Source organism: Fusarium verticillioides, chromosome 10 (assembly GCF_000149555.1).
Source record: "Fusarium verticillioides 7600 chromosome 10, whole genome shotgun sequence".
Taxonomy (NCBI): Eukaryota; Fungi; Ascomycota; class Sordariomycetes; order Hypocreales; family Nectriaceae; genus Fusarium; species Fusarium verticillioides.
Genome location: NC_031684.1, coordinates 92,408 through 110,288, shown reverse-complemented (window position 1 = coordinate 110,288; position 17,881 = coordinate 92,408). Strand labels below are relative to the sequence as shown.

The following is a 17,881-nucleotide window of genomic DNA, read 5'->3' as shown; positions in this document are numbered from 1 at the left end:
CCTATAAAGCGCTTACTTTGCAGAACCCAGTAAGACGATATACGGTTTTAAGAAGACATTTCTATAGAACATTTTACATAGCTTGTGCTTTGGCTTAACCAAAGGACCAATTGATCCTGATAATGCTACAATATTGAAACATCTCGATCCCGTGAGAATCGGCGTAATGTATGCATTTTTCGCGGCGTGCTAAGCCCAGACAGAGCTTCGGCTATTCGGCGTATCTTATCGACCAACCAAGTAAGGTGCGATGTGAACATCCTCAACCAACATGCATATGATGGCTAAGCGGCCCATTGTGTCAACCAACATACATTCCTGACGGCTGTTCGGCTCGCACCCGAACCCAATTGTCCTGAGGATATTTGATAAATTTCGTATGACATAGCCGATCCTCCTTCCATAAGCTGGAAACTTCACCCGTTCCCAAGATCTTTCTCCAGTTCAACTTCAAGTTGTCATCATGAGTCAGTCCAAGGTTGATGACTCTCACCTAGTCAACGATGCTCTCAGTAGCGAGGAAGAATTATTCTTACCAAAATTTGGCAATGCAATTCGAACCAAAAAGAAACACGGAACCCTCCATTGCTTGCTCTATTTATGCATTGTCTTTATCATAGCCCTGGTGTGTTTGAGCACATATTTGGCCCTATCTCTAAGGAAATCAAATCACAGCAAGGCCACATTCAACGATCATGTTTACTGTAAGGTTACACAATCTAGAGACATCCATCTCGAGATGAAGCTTTGGGAGAGGATTCTGAATACTAAGAAATTTCTTGCAGCCCCTGTTGAAGAACTTGTGCAATACAAGAATCTGGTGTTTACCACTGGCTTTGGCTCTGAGAGAACGCCTTATCAGGGACCGCCTACCCCCGAGCGAGATGCTTTGTGGGATGATCTGTATCTGAATTGTGAGTTAAGTGTTGACTTGCCATTATACCACTGTCAACTAACAGGTATCTCTCCCAAGTTGGCATCAGCCGAATTCCTCGCGACTCGGCTGCCAAGTTGATCAATAAGACAATTCCAATACCCGGCGAGCGAGGACAATATGTGATTGAATTGAATGTTTTCCATCAACTACATTGCTTGGTAAGGGGACACAAAGACATCGATGTGTTCGATGATGCCCCAAGCACGACAGACCTCTGACACTGCCCAGAACATGATCCGCAAAAGGCTTTATATCGAAGACGGCAAATACGATCCCAACCATAAGCTGACTGGAATCGAACATCTGGAGCATTGTTATGATGCTTTACGGCAGAGTCTGATGTGCTCTGCTGACATCACCCCACTTCCATGGGTCTGGAGTGACAAGGCACAAGAAGCAAAGGAGGTTGCTCGAGTCACGCATACCTGCCGTGACTTCGATGTTTTAAGGAATTGGGCTAGAGAACATGCCGTGCATCATTTTGACAAGAAGATACACGCGCACGATGACCTAAACGATCATCAGTGAATGGATATCACTGTATACATCTCATAATATGAGGTCTAGACTGACAATCTAATGAAGTTGAGAGATATCCTTGAACCCCTTTAGTTGCAGGCTAGTCAGTGAGGGTCAGTACTTGGATGAATGATTTGTTAGGATTCTTAAACTTATTGGACAACGGAGCTTTGATAGGCGATTATGAGCACAGGTCTAAAATACAAAAGACACATTTGGCTTAGTATTTGGGCACCACGGTGAAATATGATGTATATATAGGGATAATCGTGGTGAATTGATACAAGGCTGCGAGATACAAGGTTTTGAGTTTGTTCATGCGCCAGAGCAGGCTGCACCTAATGGGAGTTGAAGACATGATGCATGCGTGAAATTACTCTTTTGAGTTGGCAGACCTAGCAACTAATGCTTGAGTGACAGGCCTTGTTTAATTGGTGTTTCTATTAGGGGTAGACCGACAGTTTCCTTTTGACAGTGGCATGTAATATTAGTCAGTCACTACCACAGTGAATCTCTGTATTAACGCGAACTTTAGGATAAAGAGAACGAAGGAACCGATCTGTTTATAGGATTAAAACCCATCGAGTCTACAAGCCCGTTCCATCTGTCGTTGCAGCATATTACAGACCATTTGCTATAATTATTACACCTGCCAGATCGCGAAGTTTGCCAGATATATACATAATACTCCTGGCATTTTGATTTGCATAACAGATGGAAATTATTAGTTGAAACCTGGCCACTGACCTGATAGACACACAGATTTGAGATTTGACTAAAAACATAATAGAATAGCTTTGTCGGTCTACATTGTCTGGCTGTATAGCTATTGATAACCTCTTGCCCTTCCCAGACCACAAACCATTATCAAGAGTGCCATCCTTCATCCTATCGACCATAATATACTGCTTCGGAAACCATAAGCTGCTAGATATTGTCTTCATGCTATAGCCTGTCTGTCACTAAATCCGATATCTATCTCACTCTCTATCAGGCTTAGAACTCTCCTCATCAGACTACAAGTCATTCTCGCACAGACTGAGGCTCCTCTCCACCAGACCCAGGTTCCTGATCAGTCTCCTCCACAATATGGCAGACCAAGTTTGCCATATCCTTTCAGTCTGCGATCTCTGCCGTAGTGACAGACAAAGACTCTCGCCCCTTGGCTACGCTCTGTGCCATGAGAGTCTGGTTGTCTATCTCTTGGTCTCGGCAAGCAAACAGTCGGTCTGTATGTTGCTTAATTAGAGTAGCTGTTTTCTGGCAAGCCTTTGGCAGGCTTAAAGCCGCGGTCTCGATGGCCCGGATTGATCGACGGGTTGAATCGGTCTCTATATCGAGGATCCCTCGGTTTGTGTTATCGCGCACCTCTACCTGTGAGAGGACAGGGGCCTTGAGTAATCTCAAGTCGAGGCTAAAGTCTTCTGACTTTGCCCATCGGTAAAGAATATTGCGGCGAGCCTTGGAAATAAGCGGGAAAATCTCTTCCGTGACCTCCTCCTCGATGGTCGGCCCAAGATTATCTTTTGTGCTCTCGGGGTCCATCAGTTTATCCAGCCAATGGGCATTTCGTCCATCCCATTCTTCTGCTGTAATTACCTTTGTGATTGGCGTAGATTGGAGAGTCGGTCGGAAAGGATATGGCTGCATGAAATCGATTGATGCTTGTTCGATGTTAATGACGTTTGCTGGGTGCGGCTCGGGAACGACCTGAGGGATCTTCTTGCGCTTTTTGGTCTGTCCCTTGCTAGACTTGAGGACAGGCAGATCGGCTGGCAATGGATCATATTCGCCTCTTCGACCAAGAATGAGGAGCTGACCTCGCGATCCCTTGTCCCAAGAGATGGTTTCGCCCAGCTCGATCGTGGACCGCAAGTGGCTGAAAACATGAAACTCGCCGATGATCGTGATCGCCCGACCAGTCGGCTCCCCGTAGACCTCAGCTCTCAAGTGAATCGCCGCAATAAGGCAGAGGATCAAGTCAGGCGCCATCGTCAGGACATAGTGAGGGTACCGGAAACTTGTAGCGCGAAGGAGGTCTGCCTCTGTGGTAATACGCTTCTGGGCTCCCCAGCTAGAAAATATATTGGCCTGAAAGAAGTTCGTGCTACTGATGTACTTAACAGCCATGTTAAAGACAACAGGGTATTTAGCAGAGTCGAGGCCGACTGTTTGAAAAGCGTAGTGGATCATGAGCTTGAAGGTTTCGACTGGCACTTCCTTCTTTGATTTGCCTTCCTGAAGTTCGGTCCTCTGCTTGACCGATGTCTTTGTCGCTAAGTTATGGTTTGGCTCTCGACCTTTGCTGATAATACAGTCGGTACCCCCGACGTGGATATGAGCGGGTAATGTCCCATCCTTCAACATCCCAGCTTTGTCTTCACCCAATTCCTATTCGAGCTCATCTGTGGAAACGTTGATGTTGTTGGAACCGGTGACTTGAAGTTCCCTATTGGTTCTTCTCTTCTGGGGTCTTGGTAGGTGCCTCTCATCGTCGGTCATTTGTGCCTCATTATCTGAGTACTCAGAATCGTCGCTGGACAAGTCGCTAAATGCGTCGCTAAGTGAGTCGTTGTCGCTCTGCGAGTTATCCGAATTGATTTCAATGAGTTCAGACCGACTTCTCTTGTCGGAATCGGTCTTCTTGAGGTGCTTGAAATTACCTCCGAGTCCTGTAGGTGACCTCTTCCGCTTTAAGTTGTCTGTCATCTCATCTACTAGTTAAGTCTTAGTTGACTGTGTAGAGTTTGTCGGACGCAGGGGGGGTTGATGGTTTCGTTTCTTGATCTGTACTAAAGCTAAAAGTTGCGGTCGGCTTGGGACTGACAGGCTTGTTTTGTAAAGAAGAGGAATGGGATGAAGGAGCGGGTTGAAGGAGCATAGGCAGACACTGAGCGAACAGCAGACTCGTCGTCGGGATCGGGAAGACCGAGAAAAGCAGTTGATTGGGTTGTATCGGGCTCGAGTGGTCCTCTTGTTTGCCTGGTCGGTTAGTTAAGACACGGTCTCATTGAAGGGGGCAACAGGTACCGATACCTTCTGCTGACTTCTTTGTCGGCGAAGCTAGACTGTTTTATTTGTATTGTTTGGCGCCGCATGTATGGGCTCAGGGTCCTGCTGCTGGCTCCAAGGTGTAATCTTGCTGCTTGGATCCAGCCGTCGCACCGATGCCGCAGAACTTCAAAAAGTCTGTTAACTGTTTCGCTTTGGTCTGCAGAGTGTATGTGTATAGTCTTACTATATCGTGACAAGCTGCGCGTGGTGGGCGACCGATCAAAGTCAAGTACTGATGTGTTGTTGATATTGCAGGAAGCGGGTTTTTGGTGTTGAGAGAAAGTGGGTCGCTAAATACAGTCTAGCAGCAACCAGAAGAGCATCTCCTGGATTCTCGTTTGTTCTCACGTCGCTCAGTCTTGTTAATGGAATTTGCGTGCGTTAATGAGTTTGGCAGATAAATGCCACAAGACATCGACAGACAGGACAAAGATTAATGTTTGCCTAACATCTGCTAGATGTCACACAGATCAATCTGAGTACATTGTCATCAGATCAGGGGTTTGGTAGAAGGACTTAACTGGCGAATTTGCTCTGGTGGCTACCCTGAAGTTCAGATCTTGTGCAATCAGACCGACTACTTAGTCTTCATGCTGGAGGCTGTTGGTGATCAAGGTAATATGCCGCTTTAGGTGAGTTCCTACTATGTGAATCGTGGTATACCAAGTTGCTATTATTATTTACATATACTCACAATCTTTCAAGACACAAGAAGTCGCTGTGCACGTGAACATTCATGGATATCGTGATTCGTCTTCTTAGTTCTGTGTGCTGATATACCCACAAGTCTTAACTACCGATAGCATATCTGGCCTATAACTGTAGTCGGATGGGTTCGGTCGTTCCCCAGGTAACACCGATCGATTTCCGCAGCTGACGACTTCACGAAAGCGGAGATATAGAGCCATTGGGTGCAGCATTGATTGATAGTTGAAGCTTAAGATATCTTAGCTTTTTATGTCTCGTTTAGATGTCATAACGTCATTCGATGTTGCACCCGGTGCTCCAAAGGCTATGTTTGACTTAATCGCCGATCCATTCAATGACGAGGCGCCAGATCCCACCCCGGCCACTCCTCCAGGTAAGAGGCGTGTGATACAAGACGAATCGCCCTACACTAATGACTCCTCCGGCTAGTCATTGAAACGTTTAGTTACCACTTTTTAAATTAGGATGCTGCAGACTAGACCCCAGTAATCAGTCAGACAGGAATAGGCTTGAGGTTATTCTAATAATAAGTTTAGGATAACTCTAGAATGACTTTCTGAAGACTATAAAAGGCTCATTAGGAATTTATATAAATTTAGGAGAGGACAAAACCCACAGATCGAACCAATGCGTACCACCTCTTCGCCCATCTGCCACCAAGCCTCTGGATACTGTGCTATTGATTCCAAGCAAAATAGGCGAATTAAATGATGAAGCTAGTCATCGACTTGCTGAACGGATCAGGTACTTCATCACAAGAGTTTGGCTAAGAACATAATCACCCTTCAAACTCCCGACGTAACTGACTGCCTTAGACACAGCACAGCCGTTCCCCTTCCCTCATCATCGCCCGAAAGAGCATTCACGGCTTTTCGCACGAGAAGCGGAACACTGACCCGATTGCAAGAGAAACAAAGATGGAAATGATTGATCCCGTAACCTTGAAGTTGGGGAATGAATGTGCCATCAGCTACAGCCACGACTACTCTTGAGACCGACCGTTCCCGTTCAACAACAAGACGAGGCCAGAATAGCGTGAATGTGAGCTAGAAGTTTCATTTTCATTTGAGACTTGTGGCTGAGAGCTTAAATCAACAGAGAGAACTTGATGATTTTCCCACTGTCGATCGGCTCCTCGGGTCAAGTGCTAACTCATGGCGTGGATAACATTGCGATCATACCCACCGTCATCAACTTGCTGAGAGATATGTAGCTCCTTAAAGCCCTGGCCAAGATTGCAGATTATTACTGATGTTATCAGTCCCTCGACATCACAAGCCAAGAGATGGATCAGGAAGCTCTGAATCTACGCCAAACGAAGTCATTGCAGATTGCCGTCGGTTCAAGCATATCCTTTGCAAGATTACCTCAGGAAATGCAAAGCGACTGGATCTCATTCAAAGCCCAGATCAGCTCGCCTATTTTAATCAAGAACGATGACGGTACGGATGGTCGCGATCAGCTTCAGACTAGAGTGGAAAGGGAGGCTCATCGTCTAAACTCAACTTAATTTATGATGACTGTCCTAAAATTCTTCTAGTTCTTTGCTGAAGTTATCTTAAAGTCATCATAAAAGTCGCCTGTTCTCCTCGAACAATCCTTGCAAATAAGAGTCTGTACACTTTCAGTCTTAGCTCATCTACACCCTCAAATCCGTCTTCCACAACAAAATCTTCCATATCCCATTCTTCACCAGTGTTAATGTCATTCCGAGACCCAGATTTAATAAGCAGTGTTTCCATCCATTGGTTAAATGGTCAACGGAAAATGGTCTCATCGACCAGATAAAGCAGCATCCTGACATCTACCGCAGGCTGCTTCAACATGGGGTAGTCAACCTCCGCAAAACTGTGCTTCAAAAAGTTGGACGATCGGGTTTCAAAAAGGATATTGTTGATAGAGTCGTCCCGACCTGCAAGCGTCTTGGAGCTTAGCGCCCATCCCGTGCGCATCTACCGGCCATGGACGCAAAGCGCGATGGCAAAGGCCAGAGGGTTTCTTTCTATACTCGGTTTCAAGCGGCAGGCCAAGAAGCTCGCGGTACGTTTCCTTCATAGTCACTTTATGGTTACTTTCTGACCGTAATCCTGGTCATAATCACTATCCGGCCAACACAGACCTGAAAGACGCATTTAAGGTAAAGTGTTTCAATGGAATCAGCAGTCTCCCATTTCCTGTTGCAATACTGCTGCATGATCTGCCATCGATTGAACATCATGGTGTAGCAAGCTTTCCATCTCCAGTCAGTCGGCGCACAATTTGGATGGTAAGAAAATGGGCCTCCCTAATAGCGAGGAAGTGAGACATTCGTCCACCTCTCGATCTCTAGAATAATACTGTTGGTCTGGCGAATTGACATCGTCCATCAGGGTTTCTAAGTCAATTTTCCAGTGCCATAGCGGTGCTGTGGCGGATCTTGGTTGCTTCCTAGATGGGGCTTGACAGAGATCCGTTTAGTGAGAGCAGAGTCAGTTTCATGTACTTGTAATTGAAGTCGACATCAACACAGAGACTATATACAACACAACTATATATATACCAGAGAAAGCACAGACATCATCTCCATCATTCATTCATTCATCCACTCGCCGTCATGCCACCGAGATCTCCGCCTAACATCCAGGTGGGAGAGCAAAGCTCTCGGTGCGGCTGGAAGCACTATACTTGGCACCAGTTCCGAGACCGCGCTTAGCAAAGCCCTTCCAGATCTCACACTTGTTGGCTCCCTTGGTAAGGGCAGTGTCGGCATCAATAATGGCATCTCGAGCTTGAACCATGTTGGGGTTGCAAGGTTGCCTATAAAACATCAGATGAGGACTCATAATTTTGCTAAGGGATACTTACAGCGACATGCCCGATACAACCAGAGCCATTGTGAGGAAGCGACCGTCTGTAGGAACGCCGTTGTTGAACTTGGGCTCGTCGGCATCACTGTTCCCGTGCTTGTCGATGAGGTTCCACATAACCTCATACAGGGCAGTAGCCCAGTAAGTACCAATAGCATGGACTCCACTAAGGCTGTTAACACTCTTGTAAGTGTATGGGTTAGTGGTAAGGCTGGTGCTGTAGGGATAAGCGCGGATGCCAGCCGCGTTGTTGTAGACCCAGTCACCCATGACCTTGTTGCTAGCGCGGGTATCCTTGGATGTTGTGTGGATAGCAGTAGCCATGAAATCACCCCAACCTTCACCCATACCACCGGACTCACCACCAGGCAGACAGCCTGAGTTGGCAGGGCCACCGGTGAGACGGTTGGACAGACCGTGTGTGTACTCGTGGATGACGACACCGGCGTCGAAACTGCAGTCGCGCTGGGGAGTGCTGTATGTCCAGAGGTACATTCGCATACGGCCGGGCTGACCGTCAGCGGGTGTAGCGAAGTTGGCGTTGTTGGTGCCGCTTCCGTCCTGGGCGTTGAGGATAACCATGTCGTTTCCTACACCACCTTGACCGTTGTTGTTGGTCTGGAAGTTACCAGCCTTCTCGGTGAAGCCAAGAAGGTAGAGAAGATCGTGATACTTGTTGGCGGTATAGAAAAGCTGGGTGATGGAAGCATCGCGGTAGGTGGTGGGGGTAGTGGTGCTGGTGGAGTAGTCATACTCGAACTTCAGCGAAGAACTGTCAGGACGGTAGTTGTTCAAGTAGCTGGAGCCCCCTGAAGGATTAACCTGGGCAATTCCGTTGTTTCCACGGGTAGTTGTGTAGTTGTTTGAGCCGTCGCTGAGCCAGGTGAACTCAGAAGCCTCGAGGTTCCAGGGGTTCGAAACAGTGGAGCGGGATCCCTTGGAAGGGTCGTTGACACCCCAGGGGCTATAGTAAAACAGTCAGTTCTTTCCCAATCATCTATCAATGGAAATACGTACTAGACCTTGTATGTAGCCTCGTTGACATAGTCGACAACACCGACAACCTCATCAGTCTTGGCAGCGTTGACATAGGTCAACAGCCAGTTGTCGACAATATCGGTCTCAACTCTCCATGTGAGCTTCAGCTCCTTGTTCTCATCAACAAGGTAGGTGAGCTTAGCCTCGGGCTTGCTAACGGTACCCTTGGTACCAGTGAAGGTGTAGTGGTTCTTGCTCTTCTTCTCAGCCTTGGCCTTCTCAGCCTCGACAGGGAGAGAGAGAACATCAACGGTGTCCTTGAGAGCGTCGACAGGGTCCTTCTCATCACGCTTGGTGAGAGGGCTGGGGATCTTGCCATCGTAGAAGCTGTTTCCGTAAGAGAAGACCTCGCCATCAGCGCCGATCTGTACCCGTGTCAGCACATTCCAAACCCCCGTAATTTCTGGGAATACCCACGTTCACATTGAAATCAGCGTTATCGATATCAATACCGTTAACCGTCTGGCGAAAGTGAACATGCCCAATTCCGTTCGCGCCAACATAGTGATCGTTGACCATGCGGAAAGTAGCCTTGGGGAAAGTCGCCTTGACCAAGTCGGTGGCGGTCTCGGTGTAGTCAGCGCGCTTGGTGACTACTTTGGCACTGACATCATCAGGAACCTCTTCCTGCGGAACGTACTCGGCCATGGGAGGAAGCTTGAAAGCTTCCAGGTCGATGCCACGCTTGCTCAGTGGTGAAGGGTTAGGAGCCCTTCTGCTGGGATGAGCACCAGCGAGACTCGAGAGGCCGATGAGGAGGAGAGTGTCAGAGAAACGCATCTTGATGAGTTGCACTGGAGTGAAGTGCTGAGTTGATGATGTTCGTGAAGTTCAGATAGACATGTTCGAAGGATCTATTATATACTTCTACAACTACATTACTATGCTTCCAGTCATACACGCTTCTATCCAACTTCCCAATTCAACCGGGACTTTTGTATATCTTGGCCTCGAATATCTAGAAGCTCACAACTACCCACTGACCTATTCTGGGATATAAGCGCTGCAAGAAGGGTCTTTTGTCCAGGCACTATCTCGCAAACACCACCGTCATGCGGCATTGCTATCTGGGGTCACTTGTTCCTGGCCCTCAGTCCCGCTAAGGGTTAGCACGTCATCTTTGCGATATCTCGGCGGCAGCGAGATAGGAAGGTCTTCTCGGACAAACAACAGCCGAGGGAATAAACGGCTCGGGACGAACCATCGTAGATTTGCACTTTGGGGAAAGGGTGCGGAGTGTATAGCCTGATTTGTATGTATGCGCCGAGGACTAGTAACTAGTGAGGATTGCAAGCTTAAGAGTAAGGTTAAGCATGATAAACCTTCTTAGCACATCCTCGGAGCATTTAGGACGCTAGAAATAAGCGGTGCGGTCGTAGATATGATCATACTGGCATAGGAATTGAATGGGTTGCGAGCGAAAGACACTATCCGCCATCTCAACACCACTATCCGAGCAATCATACCCTAAAAGGAAGTCCATAGTCTAGACCACTACACCGCAATATACACTGATCTGCAAGATAAAGACGCCAGGCTATTTCTGCACTCTGCAAGCGCCATGACGGCCCCTGCGTTTTCTTGGCACAGGTCCTTTTTGACGAACGACATCCGTGTGATCTACCACGACATCCCTGCACATCTAGGGACCTTCCATGTTGGGCCATGTCTCCCGGCAATACCACCCTCAACGCGGAGTTGGTTGGCCAATCAATTATCACTCCGCTGTTTATGACTTGCAGTAGAGATGATTGTTATCAGTGGTAAAGAGGGGTAGTTGGGGAGCTGCGAGATTTATTAAGGCTCGCTTGGGTATGGGAACTGCCTTTTACATGCTGTGCTATGATGTTCTGGTTGATATCATGCCGCTTTTGATATGGAAGGTAGTATTGCTTGTTAAGTGAATGCATCACGCGTCTATTTGCGAGTCAGTGACACGATGTTGTATCTTGCAGATACGAAGCGGCCTCATTATCAGTCTTGCTTGGTAACCTGGCGATAGGAACCCAAGAGTATCATCGCTTTTCCCCCTCGTATACACGAGTCTTAAGTACTGATGAGTTCCAACCAAGGTCATCATATGAGTGACAAATGTTCTAGGTTTCTTTGTACCAGCCTGCCGACTTGTCGAATATCCCCTCGTCCGAGGGACCATCGTCGGATGACACGAGCGACAGCTCCAAGTGACCTGCTAATCTGGCCAAGCTTCCCCACGCCTTGGCTTTTCAGGTCAGAATGGTACGTGGGTTCGCATGACCCTGTCAAAACTCGGCATACATTATGTACTATCGAAGGATATGCCAAGTGCACAGGTATTCTAGGTACTATGGAGTAGCATATGACTATCCAGATCACATGTCAATACTCATACTCATTCGATCTGTTGATTGCATGCTATGTCATTGTAGATATTCTCAAGTGGCAATGAGGAACAACAGAGACACTGTCTGGATCGACTGCGGTTCATGAAACGGGAAGAAGCTCTGACAATAATGGATTAAAGCAAGAATAATTTGGAATTTCTCACTGAATACTAGAAACGGTTTGATTTAACAATACATATCGCGCCTGAGCCGTTGACCTTTTCAGCCCAAAGCGTCAAGTTTCAGTCTACATAACCTATACCCGACCTCGATAAAAACATTCTTGTACACGTTGGCATCACCGTAGCCATCGAGGACAAGGGCATCCTGTGTGAAAGTCTCATAAGAGATGGCAATAGGGACTTTTAAATGGAATATCTGATGTTGATGTCTTTAGTTCTTAAAGGACGCATGTCTGAAGATCTGTAAGATTGGAGACCGGCACTACCAAACGAAAACCTGTAACAGGGCAGTTTGTGTTTCAAACACCTCAACCTTATATTACTATGAAACATACTTACACATGTTTTGAGACTTTCTTATTAACTCCGTGTTCCCCATATTAGAATGAAACACTGCTTCATATTCAGAGAACCTCAATGCTTGGTTGGCTTTAGCTACTCCGTACCAACGGCCAAATTGGCCGTTGTGGCTCCACTTTGGAGCCGGCGAATTTGGACGCGAGGTGATCCATCTGGGCAACACCACGGGGAAGCGTCCAGGACACTAGGAAAATATGGAACTCATAGGCCAATGTGGCCATTGGATTACACTAGAAAGAGCATGTCAAAGGTAAATTGGTTGATGCGATTATTAGAAAATTGCCTATATAAAGACTTCACGTTCAAGCCCTTGACCAAAATCATCATCAACCATCAATACACACAGTCTTCTTACATTTCAACTTGCCTATCATGTCTCAAACTCTTGCTCTTGTCACTGGATCAACTCAAGGCATCGGTCTTGCAGTTGCCAAAGAACTCGCCATCAAGCATAACTACCATGTCCTCCTCGGCGTTCGAAACACAAAAGCCGGTGAAGAAATCGCCTCTGATCTTCGCAAAAACGGCCATCAAGCTTCAGTCGTAGAGCTTGATCTCACATCTCCTGAGTCCATAGACAAAGCAGTCAAGCATATCGATGAGAAATATGGACATCTCGATGTTCTCATCAACAACGCTGCTGTTTTGCTCGATTTCAACAAGGACCTTTCAACCTGGGATCTCTTCTCCAAGACATTTGCAACAAATGTAGTAGGGACCGGTTGTCTAACCGCAAACCTCCTTCCTTTTCTTCGCAAAGCAAAGAATGCTCCCCCTCGCATTGTCTTTGTCTCAAGCGTCATGGGCAGTCTCACCAAGGCCACTGACGAAACTACAATCTACTACAACATTGACTATAAGGCCTACGATGCGAGCAAGGCAGCTGTTAATATGCTCATGCTCAACTTTGCTCGCGAGTTACATGATGTGGGTGGAAAGGTCAATTCTGTTTGTCCGGGGTTGGTGAAGACCGGCTTGTCGGGTTATCATGAGTACGGAACGACTCCTGAAGTTGGCGCAGAAAGGATCGTGCAAATGGCGACTATTGGGGAGGATGGGCCTACCAGGACTTTCAGTAATCTCAGCGAAGAGCTTCCTCTGTAGATAGCAATTGTATCATATGATGGTAGGTTACGGATGATGTTTCCGTGGATCCTTACGTGGGTCCTAGCCCCAGGAATTTAGCCTTAAATCCGAAGACCTTTTCTGCTTACCAACCTGCACTTATTCTCCTCCATGCCATCTTAACTCACCAATATTCGTATCAATTGCAATGGAAATAATGTCGGAGCCTCTGTTCTTTCAAACGTGCCAGTTATGTGATAAGGCTTTCACTCAAGGTATATCCGCTCCTAGCATTCCCCGTCAGCTGCTGACCACCATCAGAGCACCCATACAAGCGACACGTCAATTATTGCCGACGCGCTCAAGCTCAACGTAAAGGACGCCCAAAGTCTTGCACTTCCTGCAGAATAGCCAAGACGAAATGCGACTTTGGTCAGCCATGTTCGAGATGCACCAAGAAGGATCTGCGATGCACGCTTGGTCGACCAATTCGTAACGGAGTCGCTGCGACGTCAAATGAGCCTTGCTCTGATCTCAATGCTCGGTTGAGTAATGAGCTGGAGGCCGTTAATGGCGTCATTGCATGTGAGCCTCCGAGCTTTTCACTTGAGTTGGACGAATTCGGAAGCGACTTCCTCTCATCGCTGGACACCATATCCACCAATCCCTCTGGAATTATGCCAGCTTCTCTGGAAATGTTTCTGCCCGGCACCATGAACGATATGCAGATTCGCGTGCCTCCGAGATCGCTCAGCTCCAAGGGAGATCTAACACGCGTTTCTCATCGCCTTTCAAGCATGCAGCACGCGTCCAGAGTCATCATGCAGATGCTTTACGCATATCCTCAGATGATGCTCCGTCGGCAAACGTTCCCGCCGTTCATTCATCCCCACTGGCATTTAAAAACTCTCCCTGAGACGTTGGGTAATTCCGTGGCGATTTCCCAGCTATTTGCAGTGAGAACACCGGAAACACAGTCCTTCTTGTGGAGGATGGTTGCTGCTGAGGAGGAGCGCTTTCGAGAAAAGGTAAATGTGACGAGTCTTTTCGAGTAACTTCTACTGATTCGAAGTAGTTGCACAGCTCCTCTCCTCATGAGTTGCATTTGTGTCTGGAGGCTATGATCATCTATATGATGATGTCGATGAGCGAACTTGACTCAGAGAGCAAAGAGAGAACTTCTAGGCTCTTTGAAACAGCAGAGGTCAGCGTTGTCAACCCTCACGATGAATCTTGAGTTAACTCCATATTAGCTTATCGGCTCCCGCTTCCTCGATCATACTGGCAGCTACTCGACCACTGAAATATCCGAGCCAAGCTCAACATGGCAAGACTGGATCTTCGCAGAATCGCGCCGCCGAATGTCCTGTCTATGGCTGATAATTGGTTGCGTAATCACCATTGAGAATGGGAAGAAATGCAACATCTGCAGCGACATGCGCAGCCTTCCTCTCCCGTCGAGCAAACTATTGTGGGAAGCGAGAAGTCTCGAGGAATGGCAGACGGAGAAGGCTTTCTTTGATATGAGCTGTCCTTTTATGACCCTAGGTGAGCTCGTCGAAGCGAAAGCAGATGCGGGGAATGCGGCTAAAGCGCAGAGGTTGCAGAACTGGGAGATGGGGAGCGATAAGATGACGGCGATGCTGAATATTGCTGTTGAGTTTGTATGGGGCAACGTTTTGTAATGGTTGACTAGCACAACGGGCTGTTTTCACACTGTATTACCGTGCGAACCCCTAGAGGCACTAAAGCCCCAGTGGGCTGACCCACTGAGGGAGGAGTATACCCCCTTGTATCGGTGTTGGGCGTCAAGAATCAAACTGAAGCCGCGTCAAATTGCGCTGCGATCAGCGGATGATTTCAGCAAATGAGGCGTTTGCACCAGAAAAAGCAAAACTCCAAAAGATAACGAATTGGAGAAGATACCGGATGCCATGATTGCGTCAGAAACGCCTGGTCACGTGCAGTAAATCACTTCCGCGTTTTTGAGTTTAACCCTCGATAAATCAGGCGCGTCACGCTCCCGCAATCCAACCTTTTGCCAACGCGATCGATCACCTACTCGACGTGTGATGTGGGTACTCCCAAGGCTCACTCACTGCAAGCACACACTGACATGATATGCTAGATACGTATCTCGTTCTTCCACGCGACCCACGAGGTGCCCAGAATGAGAGGTCCAGCCCCCCCTCCGACTTACCTTCCTACTCCGCCGCAGGAGGGGACAAAGAGAAAGGCCAGTGATGCTGCCCCGACAAGCGATAACGACAATCAATCACAATCGCTTCCTCCTTCACCCAAACGGACTCAACGCGAAGCATCATTCCTCGGCATCTCATCCGGTGGCCATCAAGACAACACCCAACACGACCAATTGGCCCCTCCTGGCGATCGACCTGTGATCAACACTGAGCCAGAAATAGAACTTAAACTTTCTGTTGAGCAGCATCGTCTGCTCAACACCATAGTCAACGATGGACGCAATGTTTTCTTCACTGGCTCCGCTGGTAGCGGTAAATCGACTGTTCTCAAGACTGCTATTAGCCGGTTGCAGGGTCAGGACAAGAGCGTCAAAATCTGCGCACCCACTGGTCGTGCTGCTGTGCCGATCGAAGGCACGACTGCCCACGCTTATATGGGATGGGGACCCAAAATGTTTGAAAAAGGAATACCCGAGCTCAGGGGCGCATGCTTCCAGAAGACCACAAAAAGGCGTCTTAGAAGAACAGACGTGCTGATCATCGACGAGGTTAGCATGATTAGCAGTAATTTCTTAAACTGCATGAATGAGTGCTTGAAAAGCGTGAGAGCGGACAAGAAACACTTGGCCTTCGGTGGCATTCAGGTCATCGTCACCGGGGACTTTTGCCAACTAGCCCCTGTCAAACCTTTTCAGTGGTGCTATCATTGCGGTGCCCCAACCAAGTTCAACAGTGCAGAGGGCCTGCATGCTTGTCCCAAATCCAGGGACCACGGACCATGGGCTGACGAGGACAAATGGGCCTTTAGAAGCAATGCTTGGGCCGAGGCCAACTTTGCCTGTTTCAACTTGAGAGGAATTCATCGCCAGAACGACCCCACATTCATCAAAGTCCTACAGAAATGCCGCCTTGGGATCCCTTTCACCGAGAATGATATAGACCTGCTCATGAATCACGACTGCGAAGATGACGATGCGCCACAGCTTCTCTGCACTAGAGACGAGGTTGACCCGATCAATCACGCCAAGTTTCAGGCGATCACAGAGTATAAACCGAAACAGTATACGGCCCGTGATGGCTTCAAATGGAATGAAGTACTGAAATGGGAGAATGAGAAGTTTAGCAAAAGGCTTGAAGACGGAACATTGGCTGTACACAAGGACCATCAACTCGACCTGGTCGTCGACCTCAAGGAAACAATGCAAGTCATGCTCCAAGTAAACCTCGATATCAGAGCTGGACTCGTCAACGAGAAGTCAGGGCGTCATTTGCGGCTGGGAGAGAATCGACCTCAAGAAACTACCGTTACTCCAAGAACCATACTCGATCGAGAGAGAACTCTACGTTCGAGCCTTTACTGCACAGCACCTACAGACTCACCCCAACAAGGAAGACCGCGTCTGGCCGCGCGTGCGCTTCAGCAATGGGCGCGTCCGCACAATATATCCCTGTTGCGTGATCACTGCCATCGGCGATATCGGGCCTTATTCCCTGCTGCACCGAACCCAAATTCCGCTTGTACCTGGTTGGGCTATCACTATCCATAAGAGCCAGGGAATGACTCTGGAACGCGTTATTGTCAATCTGAGTAGGGCTTTTGCAGAAGGGCAAGTCTATGTTGCGTTGTCGAGAGCGACAGGTCTCCGGGGTCTGAAGCTTGAAGGCAGTGCGCATGGACTAACGGTGGGAGAGGGAGGGAATGAGGAGGTTCGCCAGTTCCTTGTTGATACTTTTGGTCCTGAGATGTTCGAACAGCTTGAGGACCAGGAAGCCAATTAATCCTGATGTCGAATGTAATTTTGTTGTATGGGCTTTGCATAATACTTGCATGTGAATGATATCATGTTCGAGTGTCATTGATAATCCTCCGTGTTTCATAGTCGTTGAGCGAGGGGATGAACTGGCCGATGATGTATTCGAGGCAGTCTAAATGGCCAGATATGACTGACACTAGGAGAAGTATTTCTTATGACAAAGAGACACCCGTTGCGATCTGATTATTCTCCGGACCGCAAGATATTGTATCTAAGCTCCGCAAACTATCCAACCGTCTATCCCGCGTTGGTAGCCAAGCCTTGGGTAAAGAGTTATATACTTGAAGTTCTCATCGCTCATCCATCGAGGATTTCGTGCGAAGCGCGTGATGTGAGTATCAACTGTCAGGTCTATCAATTCAAAAGAAGCACTTTTGTAAAGTAAGCTCAGGCTGTATACCAGCCATCTACATATGCAATGGTTCAAGATAATCTATGATATCCAGGGTCCGGACTGTTCCAAAAGATAAGATGGTTACGATCAATCGACGAGCTCACGTACATGACGCTACGCGTTTAGAGTTTGGCACGTACTAAAGTGGTCGCCCCCCCCCCCCCCCCCCCCCCACAGTGAAGTCTTGTTGCTGGAAAGATTGGATGAGAAGACGCCAGTGGAGAGGTCGATGCCAAGCACCGCCCCCTGTATTCCACCACAGTGGGGGTGCAGAAGGTCGAGATGGTCTCTGGAGATTCCTGAAAAAAAAAAACAATATCCCCTTACTCCCTCTCTGACAGAGGCGGCAGTATAAGGGCGTTCTCTCCTCCGGAGAATAAAAAGTGTGTTTTTCACCCAA

At 47.9% G+C, this 17,881-nt stretch overlaps 6 protein-coding genes across 6 annotated transcripts; 3 read left to right on the top strand and 3 right to left on the bottom strand.

The window, feature by feature from the left end:
- Positions 1-739: 739 nt before the first annotated feature.
- FVEG_13633 (hypothetical protein) lies at positions 740-1,465 on the top strand (the record flags this gene model as incomplete). The annotated part of the gene is made up of 3 exons (XM_018902993.1): positions 740-914; positions 974-1,095; positions 1,166-1,465. The coding sequence occupies 3 exons, from the start codon at positions 740-742 to the stop codon at positions 1,463-1,465; spliced, it is 597 nt and encodes a 198-aa protein (XP_018761853.1).
- A 1,107-nt stretch (positions 1,466-2,572) lies between these two features.
- On the bottom strand, positions 2,573-3,823 carry FVEG_13632 (hypothetical protein; the record flags this gene model as incomplete). The annotated part of the gene is made up of 1 exon (XM_018902992.1): positions 2,573-3,823. One exon carries the CDS (start codon positions 3,821-3,823, stop codon positions 2,573-2,575), a length of 1,251 nt encoding a protein of 416 aa, XP_018761852.1.
- A 24-nt stretch (positions 3,824-3,847) lies between these two features.
- On the bottom strand, positions 3,848-4,165 carry FVEG_13631 (hypothetical protein; the record flags this gene model as incomplete). The annotated part of the gene is made up of 1 exon (XM_018902991.1): positions 3,848-4,165. The coding sequence occupies one exon, from the start codon at positions 4,163-4,165 to the stop codon at positions 3,848-3,850; it is 318 nt and encodes a 105-aa protein (XP_018761851.1).
- A 3,665-nt stretch (positions 4,166-7,830) lies between these two features.
- On the bottom strand, positions 7,831-9,882 carry FVEG_13630 (hypothetical protein; the record flags this gene model as incomplete). Its single annotated transcript, XM_018902990.1, has 4 exons — positions 7,831-8,014; positions 8,063-9,028; positions 9,082-9,467; positions 9,520-9,882. 4 exons carry the CDS (start codon positions 9,880-9,882, stop codon positions 7,831-7,833), a joined length of 1,899 nt encoding a protein of 632 aa, XP_018761850.1.
- A 2,497-nt stretch (positions 9,883-12,379) lies between these two features.
- On the top strand, positions 12,380-13,111 carry FVEG_13629 (hypothetical protein; the record flags this gene model as incomplete). The annotated part of the gene is made up of 1 exon (XM_018902989.1): positions 12,380-13,111. The coding sequence occupies one exon, from the start codon at positions 12,380-12,382 to the stop codon at positions 13,109-13,111; it is 732 nt and encodes a 243-aa protein (XP_018761849.1).
- A 149-nt stretch (positions 13,112-13,260) lies between these two features.
- On the top strand, positions 13,261-14,791 carry FVEG_13628 (hypothetical protein). The gene is made up of 4 exons (XM_018902988.1): positions 13,261-13,347; positions 13,394-14,100; positions 14,148-14,276; positions 14,326-14,791. The coding sequence occupies exons 1-4, from the start codon at positions 13,281-13,283 to the stop codon at positions 14,755-14,757; spliced, it is 1,335 nt and encodes a 444-aa protein (XP_018761848.1). The 5' UTR covers positions 13,261-13,280; the 3' UTR covers positions 14,758-14,791.
- The last annotated feature ends 3,090 nt before the right edge of the window (positions 14,792-17,881 follow it).

Excerpts from the sequence above, each read along its gene's own strand:
- FVEG_13628 (XM_018902988.1), top strand. The coding sequence starts at position 13,281 with ATGGAAATAATGTCGGAGCCTCTGTTCTTTCAAACGTGCCAGTTATGT. Across the intron at positions 13,348-13,393 it reads TGATAAGGCTTTCACTCAAG|AGCACCCATACAAGCGACAC; the intron begins GTATATCCGCTC and ends GACCACCATCAG. Across the intron at positions 14,101-14,147 it reads AGGAGCGCTTTCGAGAAAAG|TTGCACAGCTCCTCTCCTCA; the intron begins GTAAATGTGACG and ends GATTCGAAGTAG.